We start from the raw sequence: 12953 nt of genomic DNA, 5'->3' as shown, positions 1-12953 counted from the left end.
AGCAAGACACCGCCCACTTCACACAGGGTGTGATTTTTGGGCGGTGAAACCGCCCCTATAAGTGAGATTTGGAAAAATGTACAAATATCTTGGGCAGTGAAACCGGCCCTAAAAGTTTGTAGAATTATCCTGCGCTGTGATTGGCCAATCACAATCTATTCAGGACTGTGATTGGCCAGTGTCACATGACACATGTGCATAGCCCTATGTGATTGGCCAGTGTCACATGACACATGTGCATAGACCTATATAAGCAACCATAACTTCAAAAAAACCAAATTATTGTTTTTTTGAAGTTATGGTTTTGTCCATCATAAAGTGTGTTTTACAAAAGATAAATGTATTTATCTTTTGTACATGATTGATCGACTCCATTCAGTATTGTGATTAGCTAGCAAGACACATGCTGACACTAAGTGGCTCTTTCAGATCAAAGCATATATATTGGTTGACTCCATTCAGTATTGTGGTTAGCTAGGAAGACACCGCCCACTTCACACAGGGTGTGATTTTTTACTTTACTGGAGTATTTTCAATTTTCAATACTTTTACTTCTACTCCACTACATCTCAGAGGCAAATATTGTACTTTTACTCCACTACAATTATTTGAAAACTTGAGTTACTTGTTACTTTTTTGGGGTGAACTCTCCCTTTAAGTAAAATATCTGAGTACTTCTTCCACCACTGGTGGTCAGTCAGTGCAGTGGTCATAGAACAACTGAACTGACCATAGACTGTTGACACGGCCCAAACAATATTACAATATGCATTACCCTTTCCAACCTCAACGGGTTGTAGCGGCGCTGTTAGAAAAGAAAGCCAATACGCTACTTTAGAAACAGCACTAGAGTTAGTTCAGCACTCTCTTCTTCTACGGTGTAATGTTTACCACTCAGTCAGAGCTGACACCAAACAGCGTTTAGCTCAGTATTTAGCTGCTTTTAGGAAGATGTTATTATGCTGTTGGTTATAAAAACACATACGCCTACATACGCGGTCGGTTGCGCCTTAGTACGTTAAAGAACAAGCAGAGCGAACATGACATTTTCGAGTGACTGTGTAAACTGGCCAAAAACTAGCTAGCGACAATGCTAACAGCATCAGTTGAACTAGTTTGCAGATCTAGTGCAATCACTGGATGACAGGAGGCAAACTAAGCTGCTAAACCAACAGGTGAGTGTCCAGTTTATTGGACCTGTATGGTGATAGCATTATCAATAGGTTAACTTTTTTTTGCAGTTTTGGTGAGTGGAATCCGTGTGTGTGTCTGCTTGCTTGCGTGTGCGCGCGCTTGTTAATTGTCAATGAAGCAAACCACTATATGCTGCCCTGTCGGCTAGACCAGTGGTTCAACAACTTTTTCATGTCAAGGACCCCCAAATTGACACCTTTTAGCCCGTGGGCCCCCACTTGAAAAGATATGCCAGGGACCGACCCCATAAGAGAAGATTTGAGCAGTGATTTTCAACATTTTTTTAATTACAAGGACCCCCAGTTTGACACGCGTTAGGCTACAGACCCCCATTTAATGGCATTTCTATTTTTGAGACCCAAATTTATATTGTAAAATCAGTGTTAATTTAACTCGGAGAATTACAAATGGAACCAAATGGATCCATTTGTACACTCTGAGTTACAGACCCATAAGGGTCCATTTGGTTCTTAACTATCATGTACCTCATACCATGGCTCATCTGGCTCTGGGTACTGTGGGTAGATTCATCCATTAAGACCTGAATGTCTTCTAAATCAGTAGTTCTCACACAATCAAGATTTTTCTAAAATATTCAAAACTAGCAGATGTACATGACGCGCTGTGAGCTTGTATGTCTGCTATTTTTGAATAGCCAACGGCTATTCAAAAATCTAAAATTACACAGATGCTTTCCAAACCCAGTATGGGGGCCTGTGACCCTGAGGACCTCGGGTACATGCTGGTTGTCTTTGATATCATTGCTCCTCCTCGACTCTGGAAAGACTTGCCTGAGAAGCCCAGTCTTGATCTTTTTTATTTATCTATCACTTCTTAACATGCTTTTGTTGAAAGGTCTTTCCTTTGTCAAAATTTGACATTTTACTGTTTGATAAAACAGTTTTATTTCTCACTGCAGTATTTTATGTGTTATATGTTTTATATTATTATAATGTATTATCCTAATCAGGATTATGGATGAGGACACCCAGACCTTAAAGCCCAGACGGATCCAGAATCAGAACGTGGTCCATCGTCTGGAGAGGCGCAGGATCTGCTCGGGCCGGGCTGGAGCCCACTGGTACCGAGTGCGCTGCTTCCACCAGAACCTCTTCCCCAACTTCACTGTGGTCAATGTGGAGAAGCCACCATGCTTCCTCCGAAAGTTCTCTCCAGACGGACGCTGCTTTATTGCCTTCTCCTCTGACCAGACCTCTCTAGAGGTACGAAGACGCAAACCTGCTCGTCGCATTTTTTAACACATTTTAAACCTGGAACACCTATGCGTTTTTATACCTTTCAAGGCCGGGAACACTTCTGTGTCATATTAGCTGTTGCTATATATCGTTGCTGTCGGGCAGAAACCTTGTATCTCCATATTTTAGCTTTTTGTGTTTTTTCGTAAATTAATGCCCTACTTGTTCATACTACAGCATCACACAAAAGTAGCAAAAGTAGCAGATCGCAATGCGTTTTGAGCTTCTTGTTCTGCTAGTTTAGCTATTTTTTTATTTTTGAATCCTGAAAGGTAACTGTTTTTCAGAAAACTTAAGGGTTAAGAAGGCGTTTTTAAAATCGGCCTCGGGTCTAAATGGGTTAACCTGTAAAATAAATACAGTAGTTTTAGGTATAGTTCCTGAGAGCGCTATTATAGTAGCCTCATTCATTCAATATCTGTGATTGATTGGCATCATCCATGCTATATAAGTCATGGATTTAGTTGTGCAGATTCAAATCTTTCTGCTTTTATCTTGCACTTCAAAAGTTGCTCTCGATAAGAGCGTTTGCTACTGTAAAGCATCTCAGTGTAGCATCTCTTACTGCTTCCTGACATCAATGTTTCTCCCACAGATCTACGAGTACCAAGGCTGCCAGGCGGCCCAGGACCTACTGAGAGGGCAGGAGGGCGAGACACTCTCAACGGCCAATGACCAGCGCTCCCTCAACATCCGTGGCCGCCTGTTTGAGCGCTTCTTCTCCTTACTCCACGTCACTAATGTGGCTTCTAATGGGGAGCACCTAAATCGGGAGTGTAGTCTTTTCACAGATGACTGTCGCTATGTCATCGTTGGGTCAGCTGCATATGTCCCTGAAGAGCCGCCACCGTACTTTTTTGAGGTACAGACACGTTTCACAAACTCTAGTCTTCACCTTCAATTTAGTTCTGAACAATTTACTAATCGGTCAATTTGTGGTCTTAATGTTATACTGTAGAACAGAGGTGTTTTGTGTCCTAAGCCCGCCTATCCCCCTGTTAGAAACAATCTTCCCTGTTCCAACAGATGTTGACACGCGATGTTATTTAATGTATTTTCAGGTTTTCATCATGTCTTTTATTTAGCTGAGGGAAACGTACCATGCTATACAGACTATACAGTAAAGGTGCTCAATTACATTAAGAGCTAAATATAGGATACAAAGTTGGAAAAAAGAGACTGTTCCTATAAAAACCCTATGTTTTGTCTCGTGGAACTAGAAGTCAACAAAATATCAACAATAGGTGATTGTGTGAACAGTTAAGGGCAATCTGCCCAACATTAACCGCTATGAATGTGGGTTTTCGTCTATTAACCAGGTGTACCGCAACAACGAGTCGGTGACTCCCAACCCGCGGTCTCCTCTCGAGGACTACTCCCTCCACATCATCGACCTCCACACAGGCAAGCTGTGTGACACCAGGTCCTTTAAGTGTGACAAGATCATCCTCTCCCACAACCAGGGGCTCTACCTTTACAGGAACATCCTGGCTGTGCTGTCGGTCCAGCAGCAGACCATACACGTCTTTCAGGTGAATGGACAAACATTGGTCATGCTTTTATCAAGGCGTTAGAGGAAAGTGTAGTTTCACTTCTAGTGTCAGATTGAGTGTAAAACTGTGTGTGATGATCATGCCTCAACATTGATAAAATGTAATACAACTGCTATATTATCTTGTGTGTTTATTTGCTTCTTTGAGGTGAACAATATTATTATTTAGTTGCTACAATGTCTGAGGAAACCAGAGCAAAAATGTTTGCTCTTCTCTACTCGTACACAAGATGTAACAAACAAAGAAACCTTGAGCAATGCCTTTTTGTCTTCTCACATGTCTTTGTCCTCCTCGTCCCCCCCCACCTGCAGGTGACTCCAGAGGGGACGTTCCTGGACGTGAGAACTATTGGTCGCTTCTGTTACGAAGACGACCTCCTAACTCTCTCAGCTGTTTACACGGAGGCTCTGCCTGAGGGTCAGCCTGGTTTACCCCGCCTCTACACAGACAAAACCATCAACTCACTCAAACACAGACTGCTGGTCTATCTGTGGAAGAGGGCTGAGCAGGATGGCAGTGCCACAGCAAAGAGGAGGTTTCATCACTTTTCCTATCTTGTTTATTTGTTCACAGAAGATTCACTCGCAATAAATGTATCACATGCTGTAGATCACACTTGAATATTAGAGAAGCGCTTTAGCAGGTGACCATACCTGAGTGGGTAGAGAGGCCATCGTTACTCAGACGGTCACCGGTTCAGTGTCCGGCTCGGCGAGTAAATGTGTCGAAGTGTCCCTGAGCAAGACACGTAACCCCTAACAGTTCCCCCATGCACTCATCATAGCCACCGGAACCACCATCAGCAGGGTGAAGCTGCAAAAGCAATGTCTCCTCCCCAGGGGACCAGAAATACTGCATAGGTTTTGACCATTTTATTTTTTGGTTAAAGATCGTTTCCCCCAAAACAGGGACCATAGGGTTCATGTTATTACATTTCTGAGAGCTGGGGAGAAAAAGAATCCTAGAGTAGATCTCCAGGGCAACTCACTGGCTGTGTTTCTGAACCTGTGAGTTGTGCATTCTGAAAGTGAATATATCTTTAATTGGACTGCTTTTCTACTCCTGGAAGAGGCTTAGTGGGATGGAACACCTCCAGTTACAAATGGTTTGCTTTTCTTCCTCCAATTCAGAAGAAACTAGAGAAGGGTGCCCCGCTGAGTGCATATCTCTAACAGGCTGGGTTGCCTAGCCAGGGCAGTATAAGTCATGTGTTGCAGCCATCAGGACGCGAGGAAGCTGGGGTGCGGTTGCATTTCATTTGTGGCTATGGGCAGAAGTGAAAGCACTTTTGAGGTGCGCTTTAGAGGCCCCTCGACCTACAATTCCCATTTGGGGTTGATTGGATGTTGCGTTCATGATACTAGGACAATTCTTTTAAGAAATGGGCCCCTCCCACAGATTTTTGAAGCTCACATGACTCGCAAGATCATTTGACCATTTCTAGTTTTTGTCATTTCATTGGTTTCAGTTAACTAGGCTGTAATCACGGTGTCAATATCTGGATTAAAATGTTTCTTAAAATATCATATTAAAATGCCAACTAAATGTTTTCTTGGTTCACTGTAAAAGAAAGTAAACTTCACATTTGGTTTTACATTTGGTTTAACGTGAAATTATTTTTGAAAAAAAAAAGTGCCATTACACTTCTTCTATATTTGTACCAGCATAAATTAAATCCTAAGAGGTCTGTGGCTCTGTTAGTCAGCTTAAAACAAAAGTTACCCTTTTCCCACTAAGATTCCACTTCCACAGAAAAACACCAAATCAAACTTTAAAATATTGTTTTTGTGAGGGTGATTTCTAAATTTGTGATGTTTCAGTGGCCTCTTGTTTAATAGGTGTGTGTCTCTGTGTGTTTAGGTTCTTTCAGTTCTTTGATCAGTTGAGGAGTCTGAGGATGTGGAAGATGCAGTTGTTAGATGAACACCACCTCTTCATTAAATATACCAGTGAAGATGTGGTCACACTCAGGGTCACAGACCCCTCACAGGTTGGAACACACACACGCTCAACACCTTTCTTCCAGCTCTCCTTGTTTTTTCTCCACAATTTAGTCATTGTGATTCCCCCCCACGTGTGTAGCCCCTGTCACTGCCAACCCCTACTGTTTCTTCTGGGGAAGTTGTAGAGCAGACGACCACGCGTCTCCTCCGATGCACATGAAGTCGCCAGCCATTTATTTTCACCTAACAGTGAGGAGTTTCACAAGGAGGGTGTAAAGCGTTCAGAGGAATGCAGTATCCCTCCCAGCTGAACAGCAGACCAACCTGAAGGAGTCGCTTGTGCAACGATAGAGATCAGCCGAGATCGCATCGCGCCGCGTTGTGAGCTTAGAACGGCTACTTTTGTGTGACACTTTAGTATGACAAAGTAGGGTATTCATTTATGAAAAAGCATAGCAAGTTGAATTATGGAGATGCGAGGTTTCTGCCCGACAGCAACGATCTCTTTGTGGTTACCGCTTATAGCAATATTTAGCATAAAGTGTATACTCCTTCTCTCTCCCTTTCCATTTCTCCCAGCCTTCATTCTTCGTTGTGTATAACATGGTGTCAACAGAGGTGCTGGCTGTTTTTGAGAATACCTCTGACCAGCTGCTGGAGCTGTTTGAGAATTTCTGTGACCTGTTCAGGAACGCCACGCTCCACAGCCAGGCCGTCCAATTCCCCTGCTCAGCCTCCTCCAACAACTATGCACGACAGGTCCAGAGAAGGTACAGACGGGCTCTGTGTGTGTGTGTGTGTGTGTGTGTGTATGTGTGTGAAGCCTTTCATGCTTTTCTTATAATGTTGTCAGACTCCTAGCGTTGAATTGACCTGAAGTGCTTCTGTCCTTGTCCCCAGATTTAAAGACACCATAGTGAATGCTAAGTACGGTGGACACACGGAGGCTGTGCGTCGGCTGCTGGGCCAGCTGCCCATCAGTGCTCAGTCCTACAGCAGCAGTCCTTACCTGGACCTCTCCCTCTTCAGCTATGATGACAAGTGGGTTTCTGTGATGGAGAGGCCCAAGACCTGCGGTGACCACCCTATAAGGTACTGAAACCGTTCCACATGGTGTTGGTGTAAACCAGTGATTCTCAAACTGTTTAGCTTCAAGCACCCCCAGTGTTAGTATATATAAGGCCACGGACGCCCCACAACTCTGACAGTGTACTAGTCCATTTGGTTCCATTTGAGTTACAGCCCCATTAAGGGTGCGTTTGGTTCCTAACTATCAATCATTTTGCTGGGGAGTGGGGACCCCCTGGAACCCCCTCAAGGACCCCTGGGGGTCTTCGGGCCCCACTTTGAGAACCAATGGCATATACCAGTGGTTCTCAACATAGGGCCCGGGGCAGCAACAGCTGGTCCATTATGTGCTATGGGGCGATGCACACCCAATGGGGGAGAGAGAAAATGTTTATTCTACCACCATGCAACTCTAAAAGCTGTGACTGGCCATTGTAAGGTGTTACACCAAATGTGGTGTCTTCAAACCACCTACCAAACAAATGTCATAATCCTAAGAGCGTCAAGAGTCCCACGGGGCTTTAGACTTTGTATTGTTTAATGTTTTTTTATACATTTAATTGCCAGTACGAAGGTGCACCTTTTTAGAATTGTTAAGAAGTGGCCTTTATGTTCATTTGCTTTTTTAAACGTGTTGTGTGCCTTTTATTCAAGAAATTGCCACAATGCATGTGTGCTTTTTAGAATTGTATTTTAACATTGCAGTGCAAAGCGCTGTTGCTATTTGCACGTTTTTTATTCTTGCAAGCAGTGTTCAGAGGCCAATACTATTTTGTCTGTTTCAATAAAGAATGGGTGCTTGTGGAATGACTGACCAATATTCCTGCTGCAAACTTTATGACAACACTGGTATAAAGATAGACATTTTGGCTACCGTATATTTGATATAAAGAATAGAATACTGCTGGAATAGCATTCAGAAAGTTTATTTATAAACCTATTATTTTATAACATCTGAGGTTGAATTTATTTAAAGGTTTCATGACGTTCAGTTTTACCACACATTAAAAGTCTTTGTCATGGTCCTTCAAACGTGTATAAAATGTTTTAACAAAAAATTCCACTCCATTGATCTATGGCAGGTGTTTTTCTCTCACATTTCTAAAGCCTTTTCAACAGCAATGAAAAAATTAATCTTTGCCTGCTGGTGTCGCTGTTGAGGGATTTTGCCTGTCAATCATCGCCTCTCTTCCGCCCCCCCCCCCCCAAAGGAAAGGATAGGGGAGGGGCTAGGATGAGAGTGGGCGGGATTAATCGGCTGTGACATCACTGCCGAAGGGCCAAGCTCATTACTTTTCAGCCTAATTATTCAGAAAACCCCAGACCACAGAAAAGTTCAGATTTTTTGGGTGTAATTGAGGTCATAAAACCCCCCAAAAAACATAAAAAATAAAAAAAGTGAAAACGAATGTCATAGAACCTTTAAAAAAAATATGCTGGTTATCGCAACAGTTTGAATGGCTTTCCTAATTTGTGTGGTATGGGGGGGAAAAATCAATACTGCGACAGCTGTAATTACGAAATTACAGAATAACGATTGATGTTCAAAATTGATGTTTGGCGGCCAACCAGAGAAAGACACTTGACAGCTGCTTTTGCTGCTGGTAAAATCGGACAGTTTTTCTCTCTCTCACACTCTTCTGCTGTCTTTCTCTTTGTCTCCCTCTTGCGATTTCTTTATTCTTTCTCTCCATTTAACCCTAGTGTCCCTATTCTCGTGGCCAGAGCGGGCCTAGTATAGGCCCCCGGGGGACTTCTGTTAATGAATTATACAGGGTTTAAGTGGTGATTTAACCACTTAAACCTCAGCATCCGTATTCTGGGGGGAACATTGGGCAAAAATTGCAGATCTACAAGCTCACAACACATTGCAACGCAAGCGGTACAAGTACAGTTGCAACTCAGGTCTGTTTTACTTAGACTAGAAGTTGTTAAATGGGCCTTATTGGTGTGCAAGTACCTCTCAGCAACATGTATGAACAATTGAGTAAATAGTAGGTCTTGACAAAACCATTAACAGACACTACAGAGTGACCATCCCCTGCTTTTCTTTCCCTCTAGATTCTACGCACGGGACTCAGGCCTGCTAAAGTTCAAGATCCAAGCAGGCCTGTTGGGTCGGCCAGTCAACCACACTGTGCGTCGTCTGGTGGCTTTCACCTTCCATCCCTTTGAGCCCTTCGCCATCTCCGTCCAGCGCACCAATGCCGAGTATGTCGTCAACTTCCACATGAGGCACGTGTGCGTTTGAAGCGGAAGGTCTTGCGGTTCCAGAGTGTGCGTGTGGTGGCAAACAAAACTTTTGCAGCCTGCAGACATTCAGACGCTCTGAAATGTTTTTTTCCTCAACCGTTAAGGGCCAGAATGACCAGCCTTTGAGGATTAGACGGCACGCGTCACTCTCCCTTCCTCTGCTACGAACAAACAGCAGCAGAGCAGCTTTCCTCTCTGGCCTCCATGATGCATCAGAGGAAAACGTCATGCTTAACCCCTCTCCCCCTTCCGTCAAACAGTAGTGGCTCTCCCTCTGCTCTTTCTCTCCCAGGGTGAGAAAGCAGTAATTGCACCTCTCCCTCTTGCATCCCCCGCATCACCTCTATTCCCCCCCGTCCTCTCCTCCTCCTCAGAACAAAGAGGACCCTGTAGGGGACAGAGGCTGGCGGAGGTGTAAATGGAGAGGTGGAGGAAGTGATTGATGTGGGATGTAGGTGGAAGCTGCTGGTAGTTGGACCGCTCAGAAGGGTCCTAAGACATTTATTTTCCTTTAATTCTTTCCCCCCCATCCACTCATAATCACACTTGGATAGCTGCTTAGTTTGACACAGATCTGCATATACAAAAAGCCTACCACTAGGTGAAATGAATATACTATCTCTAGGAGCCAGAAATGGGGAAATATGGATGACAATACTTTTTTAAAAATATTTTAAATCTAATAATTTTTACATATAGATTTGTTTTATTATTATTATTTTTTACATGTTATTGGATGGTTATTTTGTGTCAATAAAATGGTCTAAATGTTATACACTGTTCAGTTTTTACTCATCCTAAAAAGTTGGATTGGACAGACAATCTAGTATTTCTGTTTCTCTAGTTTGGAATGTTGCCTTGACATCTGTTGTGAGAAGCAACATTTGTCCATGCACTTTGCATGAATGTGTGTGTGCGAAATCCCTGCAGTGGGGAAAATGAAGACACTTTAAATGGAGATCTTGTTTTGCTCAGACAATGGCAAAATTGTTGCTAGATATCCAGTTGTGGAGTGTTGTTTTTGTGGAGAAATGCCTATTTAGAGTTTTTAAAAATGGCTTACTTGACAAAAGGGGAGTGTAGAGATCTGACAAATAGACACACAAAAAGAACTGCACTTGATTGAGAGATTTATTATAAACTTGAAATATTGTTACTTCATGTCTAACAGGCGGTAGTTGATGCTGGCTATCTAGACTAGATTGTTAATGGGGAGATGATCGTTTAAGCCTGACTTACTTTATAAGATTTTCTCATGTTTTATATGACTGGCCTGTTTCCAGGGTGAATTTCTCAAATTTGGATTTGGCCTATGGGTGGAAATATGGGATTCCTGCAACAGCTTTTCCCTCGATGAACTGTACATGTACAGAGTGTACATACACAGTACATCGTTTTGTAGTTGGCAGTATTGCATTTTGATATATCTAATGTAGTTGGTTCTGTTCTGAAGTGTAAAGTCCAGGGCATCAGCTCAAGGTAGATATTTACCACTAATGTGCACGTTTGCATGTAACGATACCCACTGATGTGCAAATGGCATAACATCCCCCCCCCCCACACACACACACCCCCACCACCAATGTACTTCATAAATACACGCACAGATGTACAAAACGTATAAATAGATTAACACACGTAAATCCACAAATAAGCAAAATATCTAATACATGAACACACGGGCAGCTGTGAGGGCTTATGGCGGTGCAGTGAACAGGTGCAGGGGATTAACTGTTCACCTAGCCTCTGGTTACATACTGTACGTTGGGCTGGGGAAGTGTGTTATTTTTGGCGCACGACACCGTCGTACGACGGAGCATGAATCAGGCATTGGGGTTTGTGAAGAAGAAGAGGGGAGAGGAAAGGATTGTATGATGTGAGGGTGAGAGCAAGATTCAAACGGCGAGGGGTGAGCCCCAGAGAGCAAAGGGACATATCGTGTGACCATTTTGGTTACGAGCTGGCACAGGAAAGTGTGTATCTTGTCAATCAAGGTTCAAGGAGGCCACCTTATATCACAATCATTATGGTATTGTCATGTTTGTGTGCCTTGCTTTACCACATCATGCTGCGTTAATCAACTAATTGCAGGAAGCACACAGCAGGCAGAGCGAGGCCTACATACAGTACGGTATAGAATGACAGTGTGTCTGTCTTCCATGTGCTTGTAAGGACTTATGCTAAGTTGTACAACTGTGTCGCTCGCCACAAATAATTTTAATGCAGTAAATTATGCTTTTAAGAATCCATATGAAAGAGTGTCTACTGCACATAATTTTCAGAAGCCAATGCTGATATGTCTAGGATGACTGTATTGCTTTGCATTAGTCCTCACTCTTCTATTCAATTTCCCATTCCATCCCCCAACAAAAATCTTCATACTAAAACAAAAGTCTTCCTCTGAACAAAAGTATTAATTTAACAGGGACGTTTAGTCATTTTGCTTGGTGCTTTAAGTCCTACGAGGCAATTGAACGCCCACTGTTCATCCTTTTGCTGACCTGTATAAGAAAGACAGTGAAATGGGTTCGGTCCCACAGATCTTCATTGTCCCCATGGAAATGCACAAAAACACATTAGGCAAACATGCTTTGGGAAATGTGGCTTAAATAGCCTAGATGCTGCACACCATTTCATATGCTACATATTGGACCAGCCTAAAACTGTTTCCTCCAACCTTGGTTGCTACGGAGACATAACTACTGCCTGCTTGGTAACCCAGTCTCTTCTAATTGCTGTTGTCTAGGCAACGGCGCGGCCAATGTAATCCAGAAAAGGGCACAATCCTGAGTGTTTCCTGTTGCAATGCTCGCTCACTGAGAGGAGACTAAACACAAACGCGCACACACACACACACACACACACACACACACACACACACATTTCAATGATTTAGACCAGTGGTTCTCAAACATTGTCATGTCAAGGACCCCCCCCCCAAATTGATACGTATTTAGCTGTGGACTCCCATCTGAAAATGTTTTGTGCCAGAGACCCTCAAAAGAGAAGATGGTGTCCTTTTTTATTTTTGTATTAAACATTTACAAGCTCACAGATTTACAAGCTCACAAGGTATCATGATACATGCATTTGTAGATCGGCTATTTTCAAATAGCTGAAGTATTAACTAGGGTTAAATTGGTTAAACTAATTTTGATGCTACTGTATATTAACTAATTTAGCTGGGGACTCCCTGAAACCTCCTCAAGGACCCCTGGGGGTCCCCGAACCCCACTTTGAGAACCACTGATTTCGGCAACCGTAACATCCAACGTGCGTAGACGATAGTGCAGATTTTGTACATGTATGGCATTGAGAGAAACACTATACAGGCAACTGTGTACAGCAACATAAAACTTGTATACTGGCAGTCAGCTTATGTCAACAAGCATGTCATTGTAGCATTTTGTACAATATAATAGTAGTCTGTTTGAATGCCAAATATTTCATCACATTAAAAGTACGTTTTGTTATATTTGTTAAATGTCCCAAGCATGGAGTGACTTCTGTATTTGACATCTGAGGTACTGTAGAAACCCACGTTTGCCACAATAAACATAAAGATTGCAAATACATATTTCCCATTTCCTTTTGGACTTGCCGATTAGTGATGTACTCATCCAAACAAGGAAAGTGTACAAATATTTGTCCATCACATATTGGCATTGGACATTGGCGGTCCCAAG

At 42.9% G+C, this 12953-nt stretch overlaps 1 protein-coding gene across 1 annotated transcript; it reads left to right on the top strand.

Moving 5' to 3' along the window:
- Nucleotides 1-886: 886 nt before the first annotated feature.
- det1 (DET1 partner of COP1 E3 ubiquitin ligase) lies at nt 887-10034 on the top strand. The gene is made up of 9 exons (XM_080437165.1): nt 887-1175; nt 2165-2417; nt 3046-3312; nt 3770-3982; nt 4315-4538; nt 5864-5993; nt 6526-6716; nt 6847-7038; nt 9076-10034. The coding sequence occupies exons 2-9, from the start codon at nt 2169-2171 to the stop codon at nt 9263-9265; spliced, it is 1656 nt and encodes a 551-aa protein (XP_080293291.1). The 5' UTR covers nt 887-1175; nt 2165-2168; the 3' UTR covers nt 9266-10034.
- Nucleotides 10035-12953: the final 2919 nt, after the last annotated feature.

This window comes from Gymnoscopelus braueri (genome assembly GCF_963280865.1).
Source record: "Gymnoscopelus braueri genome assembly, chromosome: 9".
NCBI classification, from domain to species: Eukaryota; Metazoa; Chordata; class Actinopteri; order Myctophiformes; family Myctophidae; genus Gymnoscopelus; species Gymnoscopelus braueri.
This window is presented reverse-complemented; position numbering and strand designations above follow the sequence as displayed.

What these genes read in the sequence shown, in the direction of transcription:
- det1 (XM_080437165.1), top strand. Translation starts at nt 2,169, where the DNA reads ATGGATGAGGACACCCAGACCTTAAAGCCCAGACGGATCCAGAATCAG. An exon ending in AGACCATACACGTCTTTCAG is followed by an intron (nt 3,983 to 4,314) that starts GTGAATGGACAA and finishes CCCCACCTGCAG; the next exon opens with GTGACTCCAGAGGGGACGTT. An exon ending in AGTGCCACAGCAAAGAGGAG is followed by an intron (nt 4,539 to 5,863) that starts GTTTCATCACTT and finishes CTGTGTGTTTAG; the next exon opens with GTTCTTTCAGTTCTTTGATC.